This window comes from Oreochromis niloticus, linkage group LG10 (genome assembly GCF_001858045.2).
Source record: "Oreochromis niloticus isolate F11D_XX linkage group LG10, O_niloticus_UMD_NMBU, whole genome shotgun sequence".
NCBI classification, from domain to species: Eukaryota; Metazoa; Chordata; class Actinopteri; order Cichliformes; family Cichlidae; genus Oreochromis; species Oreochromis niloticus.
Genome location: NC_031975.2, coordinates 17,117,617 through 17,136,801, shown reverse-complemented (window position 1 = coordinate 17,136,801; position 19,185 = coordinate 17,117,617). Strand labels below are relative to the sequence as shown.

Sequence of the window (19,185 nt, the reverse complement as noted above, 5' to 3'; positions counted from 1 at the left end):
TCAGTCATGCTGTGTTTACATCAGGGGAGCAGCACACGCGTGGGTTTTTGTTTACGCTGCCAAAAAACAATGGATTTCATTCAGATGTTCCAGCCGTGGCGTACACAAAGCTTTACCAATAATTCAGAGGAAGCTCACACATGCAGCAGTACTCCGTACTGCGATATAGGATGTATATGCGCTGTGCTTGGCAGCAGAGAGGTTAAAGATGGACATTCCACAACAGGCTGCAGGCTGGGAAGCCAATCAGCTTCCAGAGCAGGACTCGAAGGGCTATGATTGGTTGCTTGGCATCCCTGTTGTCATGATGATGGGAATCAGGTCCTGCCTGTGTGGTCTGTATCCAGGCGCAGAAGTACACTGAAGCAAATGATACAGATGGATAGGCTGCAGAACTCGCAGCCCATGATGCGCAGATAAATATATAGGGCCATATTTTACAAGACCCAATCCAGCCCCCTCTTCACCCACCACTCGGAGTGTAATGAGGCATTTGGGTTTGTTCAAACTAGAACTGAACATATTTGAGGTGTTTGTTCTTGTGTAGAGATGCACGATGCATCCATGTTTCCCGGAGATACATGCACAAACAGATGCTTGCGGTCATGTGGCAGTGACTACCAGGAAGCACCCCCCCTCGGGCACTCATCTTACACTGTTGCTACTTAAAAGTGCAGTAGCTGAATTTCCATTTACACCACAAATTTAAACTTATACCACATTAAGCCTAGAACTATGTAGACTGTCTTCTGGGGGTGTCTAAGGATTAGGGACATTACATCTTTTTTCCCCTCCTAGAGATTTCCAATTTATGTTGTTTATAATAACTGATTTACCTGACTCATCAGTTTGCCAATTTTCTTTTTAAAAGCAAAAATGTATCAACACACCCACAGGTCTTATATACATAACGGTTGTTGTTCCATCACTCCCACCTGTGTAATCTTCGGCTACCACACGAGGGCATACATGTGAAGCTTTTGGTATTCCATAGCTGGCTTTAAATGAGGACAAAGACCTCTAAATACAGACATTCTTCGAATCTCATGTATGAAGAAAAAAAAAAAAAATCAATGATCTGCTTTGTTTGTTCAGTTTCAGGGTCCTGGCATTGTGCATATACTAGCAGATTTGAACAATGGAGGCACTGTTAGTCATTGCTAGGAGGATGTTACCTTGTCTGGTCATGACAGGCCAAGAAAAACATATTCTACATCCTGGTAGAATCTGCACGCCAATGAGGTGAAAACAAAGCCTTTAAAACATTTTTAATGATGGATGAAGGGAAAAAGTAATTTGAGTTAAGCTGCTTACAGCACTACATTTGCTCCAACACTAAAACACAGCAGCGCCCACTTAACACAACAGGCTGCACTTAATACTACAGCAACGCCAAAACAGAGGGTCTGAAAAAGACGAGTAAACCTGGCATACAGCTCATACAAATACATAAACGTCAATGAGCGATGGAAGACGGAAAGAAGTGCAATAACATTTTAAATCCAAAGATTTGAACTGGGATGAGTGAATGACGAATAAGTGTAGTTTCTGACATATACTGTGACACAAATACAAATCTAAAGCATCCAGACTGTCTTTTAAAGCTACGTATAGCAACACAAAGCACAATACCAGTTTTTTTTTTGTTAAATGTCTGCTGCTTGATTTTCACGGTAATTTTGAAACCTATGTTTATGTATTTCAGCTACTAGAAAAGCGTGGTTGCAAACTGGAAGGCAAAGTCACACTGAAAATAAGAACGCTAACTATACAAATAATGTAATGAGAGGAAAGCTACTGAAATTGTAAGCTGCTGCAGTGGTTTGAAGAAAATAGCACAAATAAATTCACGTCTATACTTGATAATAAAAATTCTGCAAAGTCTTTGCAAAGGATCAGAGCATGACACACAATGGGCCGGGTCAGCGAGCGTTTGTAATGCTGGGTTTCTTATTGTTTAAAGCCATATATGGGCCAAATGCCACTTAAATGAAATCCTATTTTCTAGAACTGAAAACCTAACACAGAACAAACAAATCCACCCTTCAAAGCAACGAAAATGACAATTTGGCAAAAAGGGTGATGGTTACTGAAGTCTGAGTTTTTATTTACTCCCCTTTTGTGCCAGGGAAACAAAGACATCATTATCAAAGCCCTTCCCATTATATTTGTATTAGCACAAATTCCATCATACAGATTTATGTGCATTTCAGAATAGTGTCTAATTTGTCTTCGACTACTCGAGTCGGTGCTGATGTTTGATCAATAAAATGATGCTCTCAGAATACTTCCATCCATTTTCACCCTGACTTAAATTAAAACTGGAGTTGCTTAATTAGCAGCTCTTTTTAGGAAAACTTTGCAGATGTTTATTATCGGAGCTAACAGCTTTTAAGAACAACATATTTTACAATAGCAATAAAAAAAAAAAAAAAAAAAAAAAAAAAAAAAAAAAAAAAGTACAAACAACAGAAAACCAAACAATATCCGATGTTGCTGTTGACTTTAAAACAAAACAAAACAAAAAACAATGTTAGCGTCAGTCTGGAGGAATAACCCAAGATACCAAACAGGCATCAAGCATTTCCTGGGTTAGCAGGAAATGCCATATCTGCATGGGATTCTGTGGAAATGCTGAGTTTGCATGAAGGCTCCTGATTACCCCCCCCCCACCTACAATCAGCTGCTTTTTTTTGACTGTATTGACACAGACCACCCAGCTGTGGCCATTTCCTCCTGCCATTCTTAGCTCTGCTGTTGAGGCTGAAGCTTTATCTAAGCCTGGGCCCTCAGAGAGGGGTACCAGTGCTATTTATGGCCTTCAGAGATGCTGTCTTTAATCAATTAAATGACCATAGACACTCTTCCCCCATTCTGGCTCATTCTATCATCAGATTCAAATTTTAACACTGCTTGCAGAGCATACGCTAAATAGGAGCAGAGGTTTGCGGCTGGACAGGGCAACCTACAAATCAATTCACTCCATTTTTCCCTCCTTCCTCCTTTCCACTCCAGCCTTTCTGAGACTTAAGTCTTTCCTGCCTCTCTCCAGGGAAGCTCTCTGATCTTAACACACATATACACACACACACACACTTTGTCACAAGGGGGAAAAGCTAATTGAAACCACTCTGCTCTCTCTACATTTGCTTGTTTTTCATAAGAAGTGGTTCTTTACTTTCTTTATCATTTCCTGTCCCCTGTTATCTTCCTCCGCTCAAGTGTGTCTTCTCTCTTGGCTGACTGACAAGCAGGCTTCAGCAGTTAGGTTCCTTGAATTTAGGCTTACTCTGGTTCAGCCCACTTTGGCCCAGCTGAGGAAAGAAGGGATGTCTCGCACAGGTACGTTACGGGTCAAAGCTTTGACACGGAGGTTACGGTCATCTGTGAGGAGTACCACTTCTCTCTGGAGCCTCACGGTGCCATCTGTTTTTGAAGCAGGAAGCCAGAGAGAAGTAAGAAATAAATACTTTTTAATGCATCTGCATGAATGTGAAGAAATATGAATGCACACATGGAGCAAATGGTAGGTTAATGCTACATACTTCTCTGATGAGGCATGAAATCTTTAGCCTTGTCTTTGCAGTAGTGAAGACAGCAGGACAGAATAACATCATCATTGTTACCCTGAAAAGGAAGAGACCATTCAGTCAGCAAATAACAGTAGATTTAAGAAGCCAACCTTTGCTTCTAAGTTAAAGAAACAGGCTTTAATTTGTATTTAATTAATCTGGGTTCCTACCTGTTGCCCAGACATATCCTCACTACGGAAGGCAATAGACTCCAGTTGATTTCCTCTGCTCGTTAGAGCTCTGAGGCACTGTTCTCTGGCTTCGAATCCTTTTTCTAAGAAAGCCACCGCCATCCGAGCCTTCTCCTGCACAGCCCTCACATGGGCCGCACTGGCACTATAGTTGCGCCCTCCTGACTCCACTCCTCCACCAAAACTGTCCTGGCCTTTAGCCAAGCCATCCAACTCTGTAATCACTGACGGAGAGAAAACAGACCATGTCATGAGCATACATAGGATTTCTACATGGAAACACTGATGTATGTGGGATCCTTATCATTTTAAACGCCACTGAACTAAAAGCTAATTCTCCTCCACCTGCTTTTATTCATTTCCTCTTTTCTTTGTCTGTGTTTGTTATTCTTACCGATGAGTGGCACAACTATTATGTATGTTCCACACTGAAGGAGTTTCTTCAGCCCTGTCAAATGATCAATAAATCCATTTGTATCTGGAACCAGAAAGAGAGGCCTCACTTCAAGCTCCAACTGCCCGCCTGTCTGCAGCACCTCCTGGAACACACACACATTTATATTTTACATGACATTCAACTCTGCGACAACTTCAGACTCTACTATATTAGGACGTGAAAGCCTGTTTTACCTGTATTTTGTCCCTTCGCTTTTGTTGCTGTGCCAGTTTATTGACGAGGACATGGCGTCGTGCCTTGAGCTGTCTGATGTCATTCTCGCTGTCTCCGGGCTCCTCAACTTCCTCTTCCTCTGATGCAGAGAGAGAAGACACTGCCTCGAGTATGACATCATCTCCCTGTTAAACAGATGCAGATGATAATGAGACATTTTCTACCTCCTGTTTCAACAGCCTCTGGAAATTTTAACTCCAGTGTTTACATAAATTTAATATAGGTAAAAGCGTGAAAGGCTATCAGGCTCTCAGAAGAAAAAGACCAGAGGGAGAGAGTGAAGAAGTGGAAGGATTATTGGAGGATGTGTAGGAGAAGAAAGTCACCTCTTTTTCTGTTAGAGAATCCTGCCTGCTTCTTGTATCTGTTGAGTGGTTAGGTGCAGGAGGAGTTGCCACAGAGACATATTTGCCTCCCTTGAAAGCCAACAAAGGCTCTTCCTGTCCACACAAAGCCTCCAAAAAGTACTTCAGCACAGTAACTCTCTTACAATCTGCTGCTATAGCCTGAGGAAAGAAGTTTGGGGTTTATGCACATGACAGAGAAGCAGATGATGAGCTTGAATACAAAGCCTGGCACTCTGTAGGTGACAGAAGACTAAACAGAGGAATATTCAATAAGTGAACTTAACTTAAGCGTTTAAGTTATGATGTAATGAAATACAGCTCGCCTTTCCACTAACCATGTCAGTGTGTCCGTCTGTGTAACATGGCTCCTGTGGTGCAGCCAGCAACGGTACAAAGCCAGCAAGCAGGCGGTCTTCCTTCAACTGAAGCAGCATAAGCTCCTCATCCCCCTCTCCTTCTTCACTATCGACTTTGTACAGGGGTACTTCGCCATGGTCCACGCGTGCCAGCAAGTTACACAGATCAGCCAGGCACTGCCAGACATTGGGGCTGCAACTTTAAAGAAAGGAGGAGAAAGGGAAAAAATAAAAATTGAATTCAAAAATTAAACAGTAAATTTAAAGAAACAGTAACTATTTGTGGTCCTAAAACTCACACTCACTGATCACTTTATTAGGTACATCAGGTATAGGCATAGTATACTACCTGGTCATTATCACACTGTGAAAAGTAACTAGATTGGTAGCCAGAAACATGACTTGGATGGCGATGTTCTGTTGTTGCTGGTGTATGAAAGTATTATTAGGTCATCTAAGTGATGTGTTTACAACTTGTTTCTGGTGCCACCAGGTGGAGAAAAAAAAAACAAAACAGTTTACTGCAGGTTAAAGTTCTCACTCTATACTGCATGGTGGCGGGTTCCACTGGTCTGGGTGTCCCAGCATCCAGTCAGACCAGACTTTGATGCTCGGCAGCATTTCTCTTAGGTCTAGTGGGAAGGCAGAGACTCTCACAAGACCCTCCATCTCCTCCGCTTTACCCTCCTCCTCTCCATCTGTCATTGGGACTGGTTCTGAAAGAGAGGTTTTTGAACTGAAGTCTTCAATATCACACAAACAAAAACAATTGAAATTAACACTATGGACAATTTCAGAAGTGGAAAAAAGTCCAAACATAAAATTTACAAAATGTTATCACAGCTGTAAAAATGAAGATGCATCTTCAATCAAGTGTAATGGTGCAATCCAAGTCCTACCAAAAGCAAACCACATCTCACTTTGCAGTCTTAAACTATGTAATGATTAATCAGTCTTTCCATTAAATTATTCTTTACACTATTCACAGAAGGTTAAAGAAAAGCTTAGGATTTATTTAGAGTTTTCCAAAAGCATTTATCAGCATAACTGAACTTGTTTTTTGTCTAAAGATAAGTTTGAATGCTTTTACCTGCCAATTCTATAGTAGGCATTAGCAGATATATTATAGTAGGTAACTGATCTGGTCAGTTAAGTAAGAGAGGGGGTTGTTAATCAGTTTCAGCTGCTTTGGTGGTCTTGAAATTAACAACAAGTGCACTAAAGGGGCAACAATGAGACAAGTCCCAAAAACAGGAATGGTTTTACATGTGGAGACTGACATGTTTCCCTCCTCATCTTTTCTGACTGTTTTACATCAGTTTTGCATTTAGCTGGTAACCGTCACTGCTGGATGCATGAGGCAATGCCTGGACCCTACAGATATTGCACAGTTAAGTCCAGCTTCTCCAAGGCGGTACTACATTATGCAGCCTTCCCAGGTTTGCTGTGTCTCCCAGCACAGTCTCAAGAAATTCTAGTAGACAGGCTGTTACTGTAGGAGAGCTGGACAGGGCTGTGGAAGGTCCTTAACTCATCAGCAGGACCAGTGTCTGCTCTTTTGTGCAAGGAAGAACAGGATGAGCACTACCAGAGCTACAAAATTACTTCAAGAAGGCCACTAGTGTGAAAGTTTCTGATTGTCTGGTCAGAGACAGACTTCACGGGGGTGGCCTGAGGTCCTGATTTCATCTAGTAGGCCCTGTGCTCACTGCCTGGCACTATGATGTTCAATTGGCATTTGCCACAGAATACCAGAATTGGCAGATCCACCACTGGCACCCTGTGCTTTTCACAGGTTCACCCTGAGCACATGTGACAGCCCTTACACTGGTGCAGTGGGTCCTGTGTTGATCAAAAATGCTGTTGATTAAAAGCTTGATGTGTAAAGCGTGCATACCTGCAGGAATTTCTTGAAGAAGTTCGGTGCAGCGCTGCACCAGCAGTGCAAACATACCGAGGCCCAGGGCAGTGCTCTGCTCTTGTAAAACAGATCGCACTTCTCCTTCTTCACCTGACAGATAGAATTTCAAACAGTAGTTTATTACTGCCTTGTATGAAACCACGGCTTGGGTCTACACATATTTGAGTTGGAAAAGAACTCCATGCTCAATTGCATAACAAAAGACCTGAAGTGAGAAGATTAGAATCAAAGTATGCTACATAGAATCAGCCTGCAGTGGTCACTAAACTTAATCGTGTTCAAACATGCCAACATATTAATACACTGAGTCAAATTTTACAGCAAATAAAGTCCATATTAAAAGCTTCATGAAAACTATTTTTATCAGCCATTTCTGATAATACTGCAAATAAACCTCCAGTGTTACCACCACAAACAATTTGACATTTGAAAATGATGATTATCATTGTCATCATCATTAGGTTGTGCACAATATTACCTTTGCTGTTGGCATTGTGTATGGCGAACATATTAATGGTGATGATCTGCAGCATGTGTGTACTTCCCAGCATGTGTGGACCGTGTTGGAGCAACGTCCTGAATTCCTGCAGAACACGGGTCGCCGCTCCAGGAAACGTTTCCATGCTATACAGATAAGACACACATTTCCAACGATATGTCACTGGCACAGAGGCAAACAGAAAAATACAGTTTTCAGTATGTAGTAGTCTCTGAGTCGACATGCTTTTGTAAGCTCACAGAGCTATTCAGTTGAAATAGAAACTTGGCTACATTAGGATGTACCACATCTGCTTGCTCACGTTAATACTTTATTTTAACCCTGTGCTGTTACAACACCCAACATTCTCCACACACCAAGTCACATTATTATATTGACCACTCTTTCCACTGTTATACTGACCCACTTTAATGTCATCCGACATCTGGACTGCTTCCCTTTCAAGACACTCCGTTTGTGTTTGATTTCTTGTATTTGAGGCATTTTATTTAGTAGACACTTTACTATATTGTATTTATATTATGTATTTGACATTCTGGCTGCTATAACAGAGGAATTTCTCAATATCTGATCTAAATAAAGAATTTTATTTTATGCAGACACCTGAGGCGTTGAGTGTGAAAACATGTGAACTGATGTATTTCAGTAAAAATTGCTTTATAATGGCACACACAGCTCCGACTGTTTCAGCCTCTGCCAAAGGCAGCAGCTACATCCTGGTTCTCAAAACAGAAACCATTATAGCATAATGGGAATTATCCAATTTATTGCTCAGATCAAGAGAGCCATTAGCATTATTCCATAATAGTGCTCACCCGCTGATATAGTTTTATTTTTAGAAATCATCTGAATATACAGTTTTCATATTATTACGAAATAATGTTAAATCATGTAATTTGCTACAAAAACTACCTTTTTGTTTATTAAGAACTAATTAAAGTTAATGAGGCAGCAGGTAGAGTGCACTTAGTGCACTGCAGTCAATTTAGTTAATCTAGTATATTGTTGATGAATTTAGTTAATCTACAAAACACGCAGATTGATCTTCTGGTTAAAGCCTAGGCAACATTTTAGTCAAGCAAATTTTCTTTGGCTAGCCTCAACGCTATTTTTCAACATCATTATCCTTTTAAACACAGTCAGTCCATGAACTTGAGAGCTGAAAGACATGAGACATTACTCACCCCACTTTAGTGAAGAGCTTTCCATGAGCATGCAGGAAACTCAGAATGAATCTCTTATTGAGCTGTAGAAAAAAAAAAAAAAAAAAAAAAAAAGGACAAGGCCAAAACAGAAAGGGGGAAAGGATTACTAATGTTCATGCAACAGTTTTATTTAGCTACTAATCCACAAGTGCAACACATTGCAAGAAAACATGTTTTCATCCAGTGACGACGCACATTTTGAAATGACGTCAACATTTAAGTGCGCTTGGTATTTTGAACAATAGGGTTAGGAGAAAATGAGACTAAGAGACTGCAAAGAGGATACATATGCCTCTCTCAACAGTGTCCACTGACGAATAATGGACTGATTGTGTGGAGGAGGCCAAAAAAGAAAATAAAACTGGAACAGAAAAAGGCTGCTGCTCCTGCTTCTTCTGACGCTACAGCCGATATATCATAATATAAATGATACGGGAATGTAGTTGTGCAATAAATTATAACAGCATATTTTTCGCTGTGTAATATTAAATCGTAAATGAAATCAGAGCTTCATCATCCTTGCAGTTACAGGGAGTTTGTCAGTACCTACATCAGCTGACTAGGCAGAGTCAGCATAATAGCCCAGGTTTTACACTGTAAATAATGTCGAAAAAACAGATAGTGTCTTTCTTATCTTTTCTGTGTGCCACTGCATATACATTAGGGTTGGGCGATATGTAAAAGATTTACACCAGACAATCGTAAGTCCAATAATCGATGATGGGGAACATATTCGCGCATGCGCAGACTTTTTGATGGGCGGAGCAATGTAATCATGCACGGACTGATTTGCACGTTTACAACACAGAAGAAGTCCAAACATGGACAAACTAATTGCCAAAAAAAATATAGTCGCCAATTTGGGATTTCTTTGGCTTTAAACCGGATGACAGAGGTAAACCTAAGGATATAACTACAGCGGTGTACCACTTGTGCAGACATATAGTGCGAGCAAAGGACTCAAACACGACTAACTTGCATGAGCATGTACATGTCCACCATCTGAATGTTTTTTTCTGAGCATAGGCTACTGCCTTTCTTTCTTTCTGTTATGAGTTTGAGTAAATGAATCACTGCATTTGGGCGCACTCTGAGGAGGGTGCAATTGTTCACAAATGAAAGAGGGTGCTGTTAAAACAGCGCTATTATTTTTTTTCCTATTGACTGCTTCTATTAGCTCCATCATTATTAGCAAACCTACTCATGGGCAAATAAATTAATAAATTGCCCTTGTAAAAATGATAGTCGATATATAAACTCTAATATAAATTATCTGAACCCAATGATTTATTAATTTGGGAAAAAAAGTGCTTGAAGTCCAGCTACTCGATACTGTTCCTGCAGCCAAAGACCGTACTGGAGCTGCTGCTGCTGTTCTACTTATGAGCTGCTCATAATATGCTTTCATAGACCTGGTTTAATCTACCGTACTCTCTCAGCTAGCACTGTGATAAATGATGAAATAGCAATATTCTGTCAATACCAATTTCAATTAATAAATAATGGTGCTTCACTGCGAGCAAAAAATGTAAATAAAAATAAAAACAGTAAAGAGGGTTAAAGACATTACTCAATGCAGGCAGGGAAATGAAAATGAAATGAAAATATGAGTCGACCGAATGACAGCCTAGGGGGAAAACGAAAAAATGATGACATAGGGAATAAATGAGCACCAAAACAAATTCATATAGACTGTATGAGAGGAAATAAATTAGAGGAAAAACTACATCGGATTACAAATAAAACTGTATTGGAGATGTCTGCAGACACGGTGTTATTTTTTTCAAGGAACCCAAAGTCTGGCTGCTGTGCAAATAAAATAAAAAAAAAGGTATGCGGAGGAAAAACAGAGGTCTTTGAGCTGATATATGTTAAGGAATAGACACAGAGACTTACGTCAGCAGCGCTGAGACTGCCCAGCTCTCCATCTTGTTCAGAATCTCTGCTGGACTCACTACCTCCTCTCTGAGAGGAAGGTGCTGCTGCCTGTCCACTGGGGCGAATCCAGATCTCCACACGTGCTCCTTCCTCCCTTCTTCCTCTTCCTCTCACTGCTGGACCCCTGGAGCCCCCTTCATGCTCCTGCTTCCTCCTTTGCTCAAGCTGCTCTGCCTACAAAAAAGATAAAAACAGTCTGTCAACAAAAAACACTTGCCGTGCCTAAAGTCCTCATTTTTCTCATAAAGCAATTTAATAAGCAAATTTATTGTAGGGTCTATTAGGCGGGGTGAGAAAACACCCTGTGGCAAGCACTGGCAATATAATTATGCATGAATCCCTACTGCCTAGACAGTTCTTCTCAAATTAAGCTCTTGAGATCTTACTTGATGTGATCTCAAGTGTTTTCTGTTATAGAAATCTGACAAAAGTTAATGTCCATGAAACGTGTATCTGACCTTACGCTTGGCTTCCTCAAAAAGACTCATCAGGCTCTCCTTTGCAGTCAGAATGGGATTGGAAGCTGCCAAGCTACGCATATAATAATACACAGCATCTAACTTCCGCTTCTGTAGGTTAGAAATGGAGAAGACATAAATAAGAAGAGGTAACACACACACGTTCAAAACACAGTTAAATTTTCCCATTTTCAGGGACATGCAAACAGACGTACAGTCACTAAAAGCCAAATCCAGTTACTTAATTCAGACTCTAAAATTTCTACCCTTAGGAGTCCTGAACCTAAGTACAGCAATGCATTTTCCATTATTAAGGTTCTGTGCTTTACAATTTGAAATACTACATTACAGCAGGTCTCATTTTCAACCCAAGGGCATCAAGACTGAGAGAACTCTGTGGGAGATACAGAAGTAGCCAAAAGTTTAGGGTTTCAGAAATTATCAAATACAGAGGCCTGCCTTCCAGTGAGTTTAGATTCAGCTGGTTGAATATGAAGGCATGTAACACCAAATGTATCAAATTTGATACATGAGGTTTTGAGACATCTACATCATCAGTATGATTTTATAACTCTAACCACCTTATATGTTTTTGTTTAATATAAACAGCTCCACTGGTTTCTTTTTCTACCTTGCAAACTGAAACCTTGTCTTTCTGCTTCAGATACTTACTGGGGGGTTGGACACTGGATAAATCCTCTAAGCGTTTAGTCATTAAGTTTTTTCCTTTGATCCTTGACAAGTAAAGATCAAGGCCTACATCATAGAGAACATTTTTGACTTGCTATGCAGTTATAAATGGGGCTTTCTTTCATTAATTCTTTTGAACCATTACAATTTGGACATTGTACTAAAAGGAATAACTCTCACACACTGTTCTTTCAATATTGCATCAACCTACAAGAGTTGCATCTGAACTTGAAACTTTCCTGTAGGATAAATTAGTTAGGATTAGGACCACTTCAAAATGAATGTGCCAAAGCACGGAGCTATAAGAACAAAAAAGTGATGTTTCTAAACACTTAACAGTTTGATCTGCATCACTTACTGTATAAACAGCCAGCAGAGCCAGCTGGTTGTACGGGCGTCCATTTTTGGGGGCAATCTGCTGGGCCTTCAGATACCAGCTGTGGAAAAGTAAACAAGTAGTCATGACACATCAATAAAGAGAAACATTTTCAGTTTCTACCTTAAGGTTTAAGTAATCTGTCACATACACATATATATATATATATATATATATATATATATGTGTATGGGTAAAAGGTTATCATGTCTTTAGCATATAATAACTGAAACATCTAAAGAACTCAAGGTTTCAAAGTATAGTGACCAGTCCAGAACTGTAGGTGTGCTTATCTGGGAGAAACAATGGAAATGTTCAGCCATTTGCACTGCATGAAAACAGGTATAAAACGTCTGTACTGCTTAAAAAACGAAAAAGAAATGGTAGTTTTGACTCCTCATTCGTCAATTCAGGAGTTGTCAGATTTTTAAAATATCAGTCTACTCACTGTTTCAAACTCAAATTTGAATATCAAGACACATCCCACACTCTTGAATGTTTGTCAGAAATTTTACAATGCCAAGAGAAATCTCAAATTCAAGCCTACCTGCGAGCCTTGCCATAGTTGGCAGAGTCACTGGCTTGCTCCCGATAACGTGCTATGTCACCCTGACAAATCATACAGCGCTGAGCACTAATGAGTGCATACTTCACCTGAAAAAAATGTATTCACTACATAAAAAAAATTAAGAAATTGTCGCAGTAAGCGTTGTAACATGGAAATCGGGTGACTTTTCAAAGCTGCTTACTGGATTTTTTTCCATGTACAATGGAAACTCATTCACTACATTTTGAACATTTAGTATTCAGTACAACTTTGAACATGTTACAGAAACAAAAAGCTAAAAGGAATGGTTCCCTACCGTTTTGCGCAATGGACGAGCCCTGATAGCCATGCCATCCATATAATCCTCTAACTTAAATTGGTATACTGTCTGAAGCTTCTGAAGTAGCGCGTCAAAGAATAATTCGCCCTGTAAAACACAAAGAATAGAAAAAAATTATAAATATTAGAAGGACTTCCCCCCTTAATTATGAAATCAAACTCAACTCCCTACCCAAGGGTCCTATTCCTGCAAAGGAAGTTAAAGTTTAACAAGATTTATTATTTATTATTAATTTATTCTTCTCTGTTAAAAGTACATGAATTACTTCTCTAAAATGGATTTGGAAACAAATTTGTCCCTGATTTAGGCAACAAATACAATGTGTGTCATCTAGTGATACACAGACTAATTTGGGGGTTTGAATGAACCCATAATCTAAACCATACAGGCAGAAAAGTGCCCAAGTGATTGTTAGATATGTTTCTTGGAAAACCTTTTCCTATCTAAATTTCCTCCATGTTCCTTACCTCATCAAGCAGTGTAAGGAGCTTGTTTCTGATATGAGGGGCATTGTCATAGGTGGGCTCTTTGAGTAGCTGCCGGAAGCGCTCTATGACCTGGTAAAAGACATTCTTCCACAAAGCCTGATCCACGTTCTGGGAGTCTGAGAACTCGATGTCTGTCAGGATGACCTGCTCATATATCCCCAGAAGGTCCACTCTTTAAAATGGGAGGAAACAACATGATAATGCTTTTTCAACTAGATTATTGGCTCACTTGTCACCGAGACAAAAAACCGGCATTAGGACAACAAACCACAAAAACACAAACACAGAAAAATGTCTAGCTTTGTCCCTGAATGCTCACCTGAGCTGGGCCATGCGATCCAGTCCATCAGCACTCACTCTATCCCGGGAGAGCAGATTACTGAGCTGAAGCTCCTGTGCATCTGCAGCCCTCAGCAGTCTTCCCAGCTCCCCTCTGGTGTGTTGCTCTGCCTCTTCAAATGTTACACTGCCTCCTGTACCTGGGAGGGAATAACCTGATCCCCTGTAATTACTGCAGAACTGACCCACACCAGGGCTTGGATACATGCTATTAGTGTGAGCCATTTGGTAGGGTCCCATATGATAAGGAAATGGATAGCGCTGGTTGGTGTTAGGATTATGTGGGCCGCTGGTGGGCACAGGGTAGCAATATGGGTTATCCGAGTTTTGGAATTTGTAGTAGGCCATGGCAGAAGCCTGCTGGGATCGAAAGCGCTCACCCTGCGTGACTGGAGGGCTCCCTGCTACCTCATCATCTGTGTCCAGAAAATGAAGCTGTCCATATCCTGTACCTGTCTGAAGATATACAGACTGCTGAAGAGATGAATGCTGTGAGGACCGATTGCTGGTAAGAGCAGGTTTTTGGTCTGGGTTATTTGGATCCCAGAGTCGCCTTGCTCCTCCTCCTCGACCTCCTCTACTCCTGCCAGCTGCCCCACCTCTACTTCCACCAAAAAGAAGTCTTTGCCCCACTTCAGGTGAATTAGAGATATCTGTACGGGCTGGAAGTACCAGGATGCCCCCTCCTCGGCCACGAGGAACGGGGCCTTCCTTGCGGTGTTGTGCATCTCCACTATGTGACGAGGTGTCCGACTGTTTTTCCAGAGAGACCCTGAGGATTCCCCGACCCCCACCTTTGTTTCCCTTTGGTCTGTTTCGTTCACCTCTCTGTCTCTCTCTACTTAACTGGCCCTCACCACCTCTTCTCTTCCTCCTCCTATCATCTGCTCTGTCACTCATCTCACTTCCCTCCAGTGATTCTGTAGAGGATTCCTCATTTGTTGTCCAACTTTTTAAATGTTGCCTTTGTCTTTCTCCACCAACAATAGTCCCCTTTTTATTGTTGTCTCTAGAATGTGACCACTTTGTACTCTCCACATCCTTTCCTAGTCCAGGATAATCTAGGCTGGTCACACTGCTCGCTGAGCTACTGCTGTAAGTTCGATTACGTGAGCGCCGAATATCTGATTTGGAATAGCGTTTTGAGGTTGGTGTTGCGACATTTGCATTGGATCGATTTCTGTTTACGTTTTTTTCTGTCTTGGCATCTCTCTCAGCATCTCTGGATCTGCTGTTGTTGGTTTCACCACTTCGGTTTTCTCTGCGGTTCTCTCTTCCTTTACTTTGGTGTGTTTGCTTTGCTTTATCCATTTTCTCGATGTCTGCTTCTACAGCTCTCTTGTCTTTTTCCCTTTCAGTATTCCTTTGATTATTCTTACCCTGATCACCTGCTTCATCTTCTTTTCTGGAGTCCTGAGTCTTTTCCACGCCTCTCCTCCTTCGGTTTCCCCTTTCTCTCTTCTTCTCTGACTTTTCTTCCTCATCTTTGGTTCCTGACCCTTGACCTCGCCTTTTCTTGTCAGTTGGTTCCCTTCCCTTGCAACTTAGATCTCCAGCATCTTGACTTGTACATTCAACTTTATCCTTTTCTTGTATGTTGAGATTTTCAACTTTGCTAGTAATTTTCTCCACTGAAGCATCGACGGGTATTTCAGGCGTTTCCACGTCTTGGCTTCCTTGCTTTCTACTTGCCTCACTGGAAGTAGACACCTTTGCACTCTCTTGTGTGCCTTTTCCTCCTTTATCTTTTCCACCCTGCTTCTGTATAGAGGTTTTTGTGTCCAATCCACTTTCCCTTGTACTTTGCTGAGATTCTGGCTCGGGTTTTCGCTCTTGCTTTCTAGGAGGAGGCTTATCCTGTTCTCTTCCAGCCCCACTGTCCTTCCCTTGAATGTTTCTTCTACTCCCAGGTTGATAAAATTCTCTGTCTGGTTTCCGGGTTTTCTTTGCTGGCTTAGCTGCTCCTACAGGTTCTTGATGTTCATTTTCCTTTTCAACAAGCAATTTTTCATCATTTGCATCAGATTTATTCTGCGCATGTCTCCCTTTTCTGCAGTTCTGACTGTTACCACCATCGCCTCTCATCCTGTCTTCATCCCTTTTATTGGTACCTGTCCCACTGTCTGTCCACCCTTGTCTCTCCAAAGGTGTCTCCCCAGACTCAGCCTTTTTTTCACTCTGGGATGGCTGATCATGCTCATGTGATTCAGCAGCTAGGGGCTCACTTTGACCAGTTTCTCCCTCACTGTCATGGTGACGTCGTCCATGTCCAGGAACTGGCTGGTAGCGTTGCAGATCAGGACGCTTTCCTTCACGCCTTCTGTGCTGCTTGTGTATGTGATGCTCCTGTTGTTCCTCTGCAGAAAGAACAAATTAAGTTTATATTTAATGGACTGTAATCCACTGTAATGGTAACAATCCAAAGAAGCATTTAAGTCCTACCAAACCCAGAGCTAATGTAGTGTGTGACATTATAAAAGATGCCAAACTAATGGGTCAGTACACCATAAACGTGAGGAAGGTCTCTCTGGTTTTTTAGTCCAGTCCGCCCAGTATGCAAAGTACTACTTGTTATCAGATACATCAACTCCGATATGAACTTTTACAAGTTTCTTTGTCAGCTAATTTTTAACCACAAAGTTTAACTTACAGGCTGATCCAAGGACTATTAAATCAAGTGCAATTGGCCATGTTAGTCCCATCATCCTCTTACTATCATTTAGCAACTCTCCATCCTGAAATATGGTGGTTTTTAGAGCTTGCTTATATTGGCCATGTTAATTGTTTTAAAGCATGCAAACTTCTTTTCTACATCCTGTATACCAACTCACTTGAGGCATCAGTTACCCAGGCCAAAAGACTGATCAGCGACCAACTGGCAACCTCCAGTCGTATTTTCCTGACTGGTTTTCAAACAGGATCCTGGAAGCTGCTGGACCAAAAACCTCACTGTGGCTGCTCAGGTATCTAGCACACTGCCATTAGCTTGTCTCAAAGTTTTATTTTCACCTTTTGAAAAATACTGGTTGCAGAGTTAAGACACAAGTTTTACTTTATTTTGTCCCTACTGCTTGGTGAATACTTTGTGTTTGCAGACAAGCTGGCATTTTCAATGCAAACTACTGGTGACCGCAGCAAACTGCAAGCAAATAAAGCAATCCCCAGGAGTTCTTTCGTGAAGCATCTTATACATTTTCATGACTAATTTCAAGCCACTTCCAGCAACCACTCAGGAATACACTTCTCCCCCCACAAACAACGGCTGCCACATGGTCGCTGACCAGCTTGTTTCAGAGAGGATATACATTATCCTAAAACTAACTAAATTTCCACTGAAAATGAAACAAACCTTTTTACCAAGAAGCCTTTAATGCAAACTTCTCCCACTAGCTCTATAACCATAAACTGACCTCAAACTCTCTCTATTCCTGCCTGTTCTAGTTAATATTTCACTTTTAACAGGAAACCATTATCAGTTAAAGGGTTTTTTTTCTATCAACATATTGTAAAAGCACTGATACGTTTAGTTTTGAGGTTTCTTTTTTTTGTTTGTCTGTTTGTTTAGCGATGCACCACTTGTTAAATTCTGCGCAGATAAAACATTTAAGAAACAATTTATCCACTTTTTTGTTAGTTTATTTATAGTTATTGATAGAGTAGCGACCTGTCCAGAGTGTACCCCGTCTCTCGCCCTGTGACAGCCAAGATGGGCTCCAGCCCAACCGCAACACTGAACTTGATAAGCGGAAACAAATAGATGGATGTCTATTTTGTTTTTCTGCATACTGTACGTGCTTTTTCCTCGGGAATTAACTACACTTTTATTATGTCAAAAATAATTAAACGTCGCTTAGATTTTCAACATTTAAACGGCACAAAATAAAGTAAATGCTGTCTTCTTGCTAACAGGCTGATGTCGGCCGATATCATGGTGATCATGTAAGTTTCACACACAGCCACCTGCTCATAGCGTTTATCAAACAGAAACCGCCTTGCTGGAATGAGCGGAAATGACCAGGTACAGATAAATCCACAAAACTTCCCACAAACTAAGAAACCCGCATCACCCTTTTGACGTCTTTCTTAATAGCTGCAACGTGCAAGTTTAAAGTTAACGATTAGAAGAGTAACGTTAACTAACGTTTAACTTAACCACAACGGGAGTCTAGCATTCTCGTTTAAAAATTAAAAAAAAAAACGCGTAGTGTACTTTAAATGCAGACAATACGCGTAAGAAAGAGCTGATTAAATGTTTAAAGTAGAAATACTAAATCGTGACAAGACTATGACGAGCGTTTTGTAGAGGGGGGCGTTTAAAACAGGCAGCGCGGGACTATGGAGTGGACAGGCACACGGCTAGCTAGCTAACAACATTAGCTAGATCCAAACTTGGTAACTCCCGTCGGTCACTTTCAGATAACTTGGGATACTTTTTCGCTTGAATTTCAAGACTCTTTTAGCAATTTGTTCTTCACATGTATCCGATTAACTTCTTCTCACCTTTCTGACACTCAGTAACGCTGACTGAATTCGACGCTTCAGCTCGGAGTTCCGCAGCTGAGATTCGCACTCTATCCAGTTCCGCCGCCATCTTTGCTTTCACTCTAACAAACACAACAAATACGGTGGCCCCGCTGGTTCAAATATCTTAACCGGGTGACGTTGCAGCCAGCAGTACGGTTCCTTCACAGTGACATCAACCCGTGCATATTTTTAATCCTGCAATGAAATGAATAACAAAATTTTGAATATTTTTAATGGAGGATGAACTTTGTTCATTTGGGGGTTTTTTTAGCCTTTAAATCTACTGTGTCTTTAAATTTACAGGCTGTATTGCAGCAGAAGTATGCACACACACACACACACACACACGCATATATACATATAAATGTATACTTGTTTTTTTTTTTTTACATAATTTGTGGTTCTAAATTTTTTACAAATCAGTCAGGTAGTTTCATTACTGTACTAACTTCAGTTACTTACCAACAATCTGCATAAAAACATATTTGATACATGACATAAACACATTTACACCATTAATTTGTGGTTACTTGCTTTAAAATATAATGTAACATATACCTATGGTTTATGTATAAATATACCATATATTTATACATAAACCATATAAGATGTGCCTTTTATAGCGAAAATCCTTTTATTATATGATAGATAGATAGATAGATAGATAGATAGATAGATAGATAGATAGATAGATAGATAGATAGCGCCTGTCACATTTTTATAG

General features: G+C 40.7%; 1 protein-coding gene across 1 annotated transcript; it reads right to left on the bottom strand.

Moving 5' to 3' along the window:
• Positions 1–1,253: 1,253 nt before the first annotated feature.
• Positions 1,254–18,581, bottom strand: smg6 (SMG6 nonsense mediated mRNA decay factor). Its single transcript, XM_005462334.4, has 19 exons — positions 18,438–18,581; positions 13,918–16,294; positions 13,578–13,770; positions 13,087–13,197; positions 12,771–12,877; positions 12,206–12,284; positions 11,158–11,268; positions 10,658–10,873; positions 8,741–8,802; positions 7,536–7,681; positions 7,034–7,147; positions 5,678–5,852; positions 5,116–5,335; positions 4,760–4,939; positions 4,394–4,558; positions 4,158–4,302; positions 3,743–3,987; positions 3,546–3,627; positions 1,254–3,426 (listed from the first exon to the last, which is right to left on the bottom strand). The coding sequence occupies exons 1-19, from the start codon at positions 18,526–18,528 to the stop codon at positions 3,296–3,298; spliced, it is 4,950 nt and encodes a 1,649-aa protein (XP_005462391.1). The 5' UTR covers positions 18,529–18,581; the 3' UTR covers positions 1,254–3,295.
• Positions 18,582–19,185: the final 604 nt, after the last annotated feature.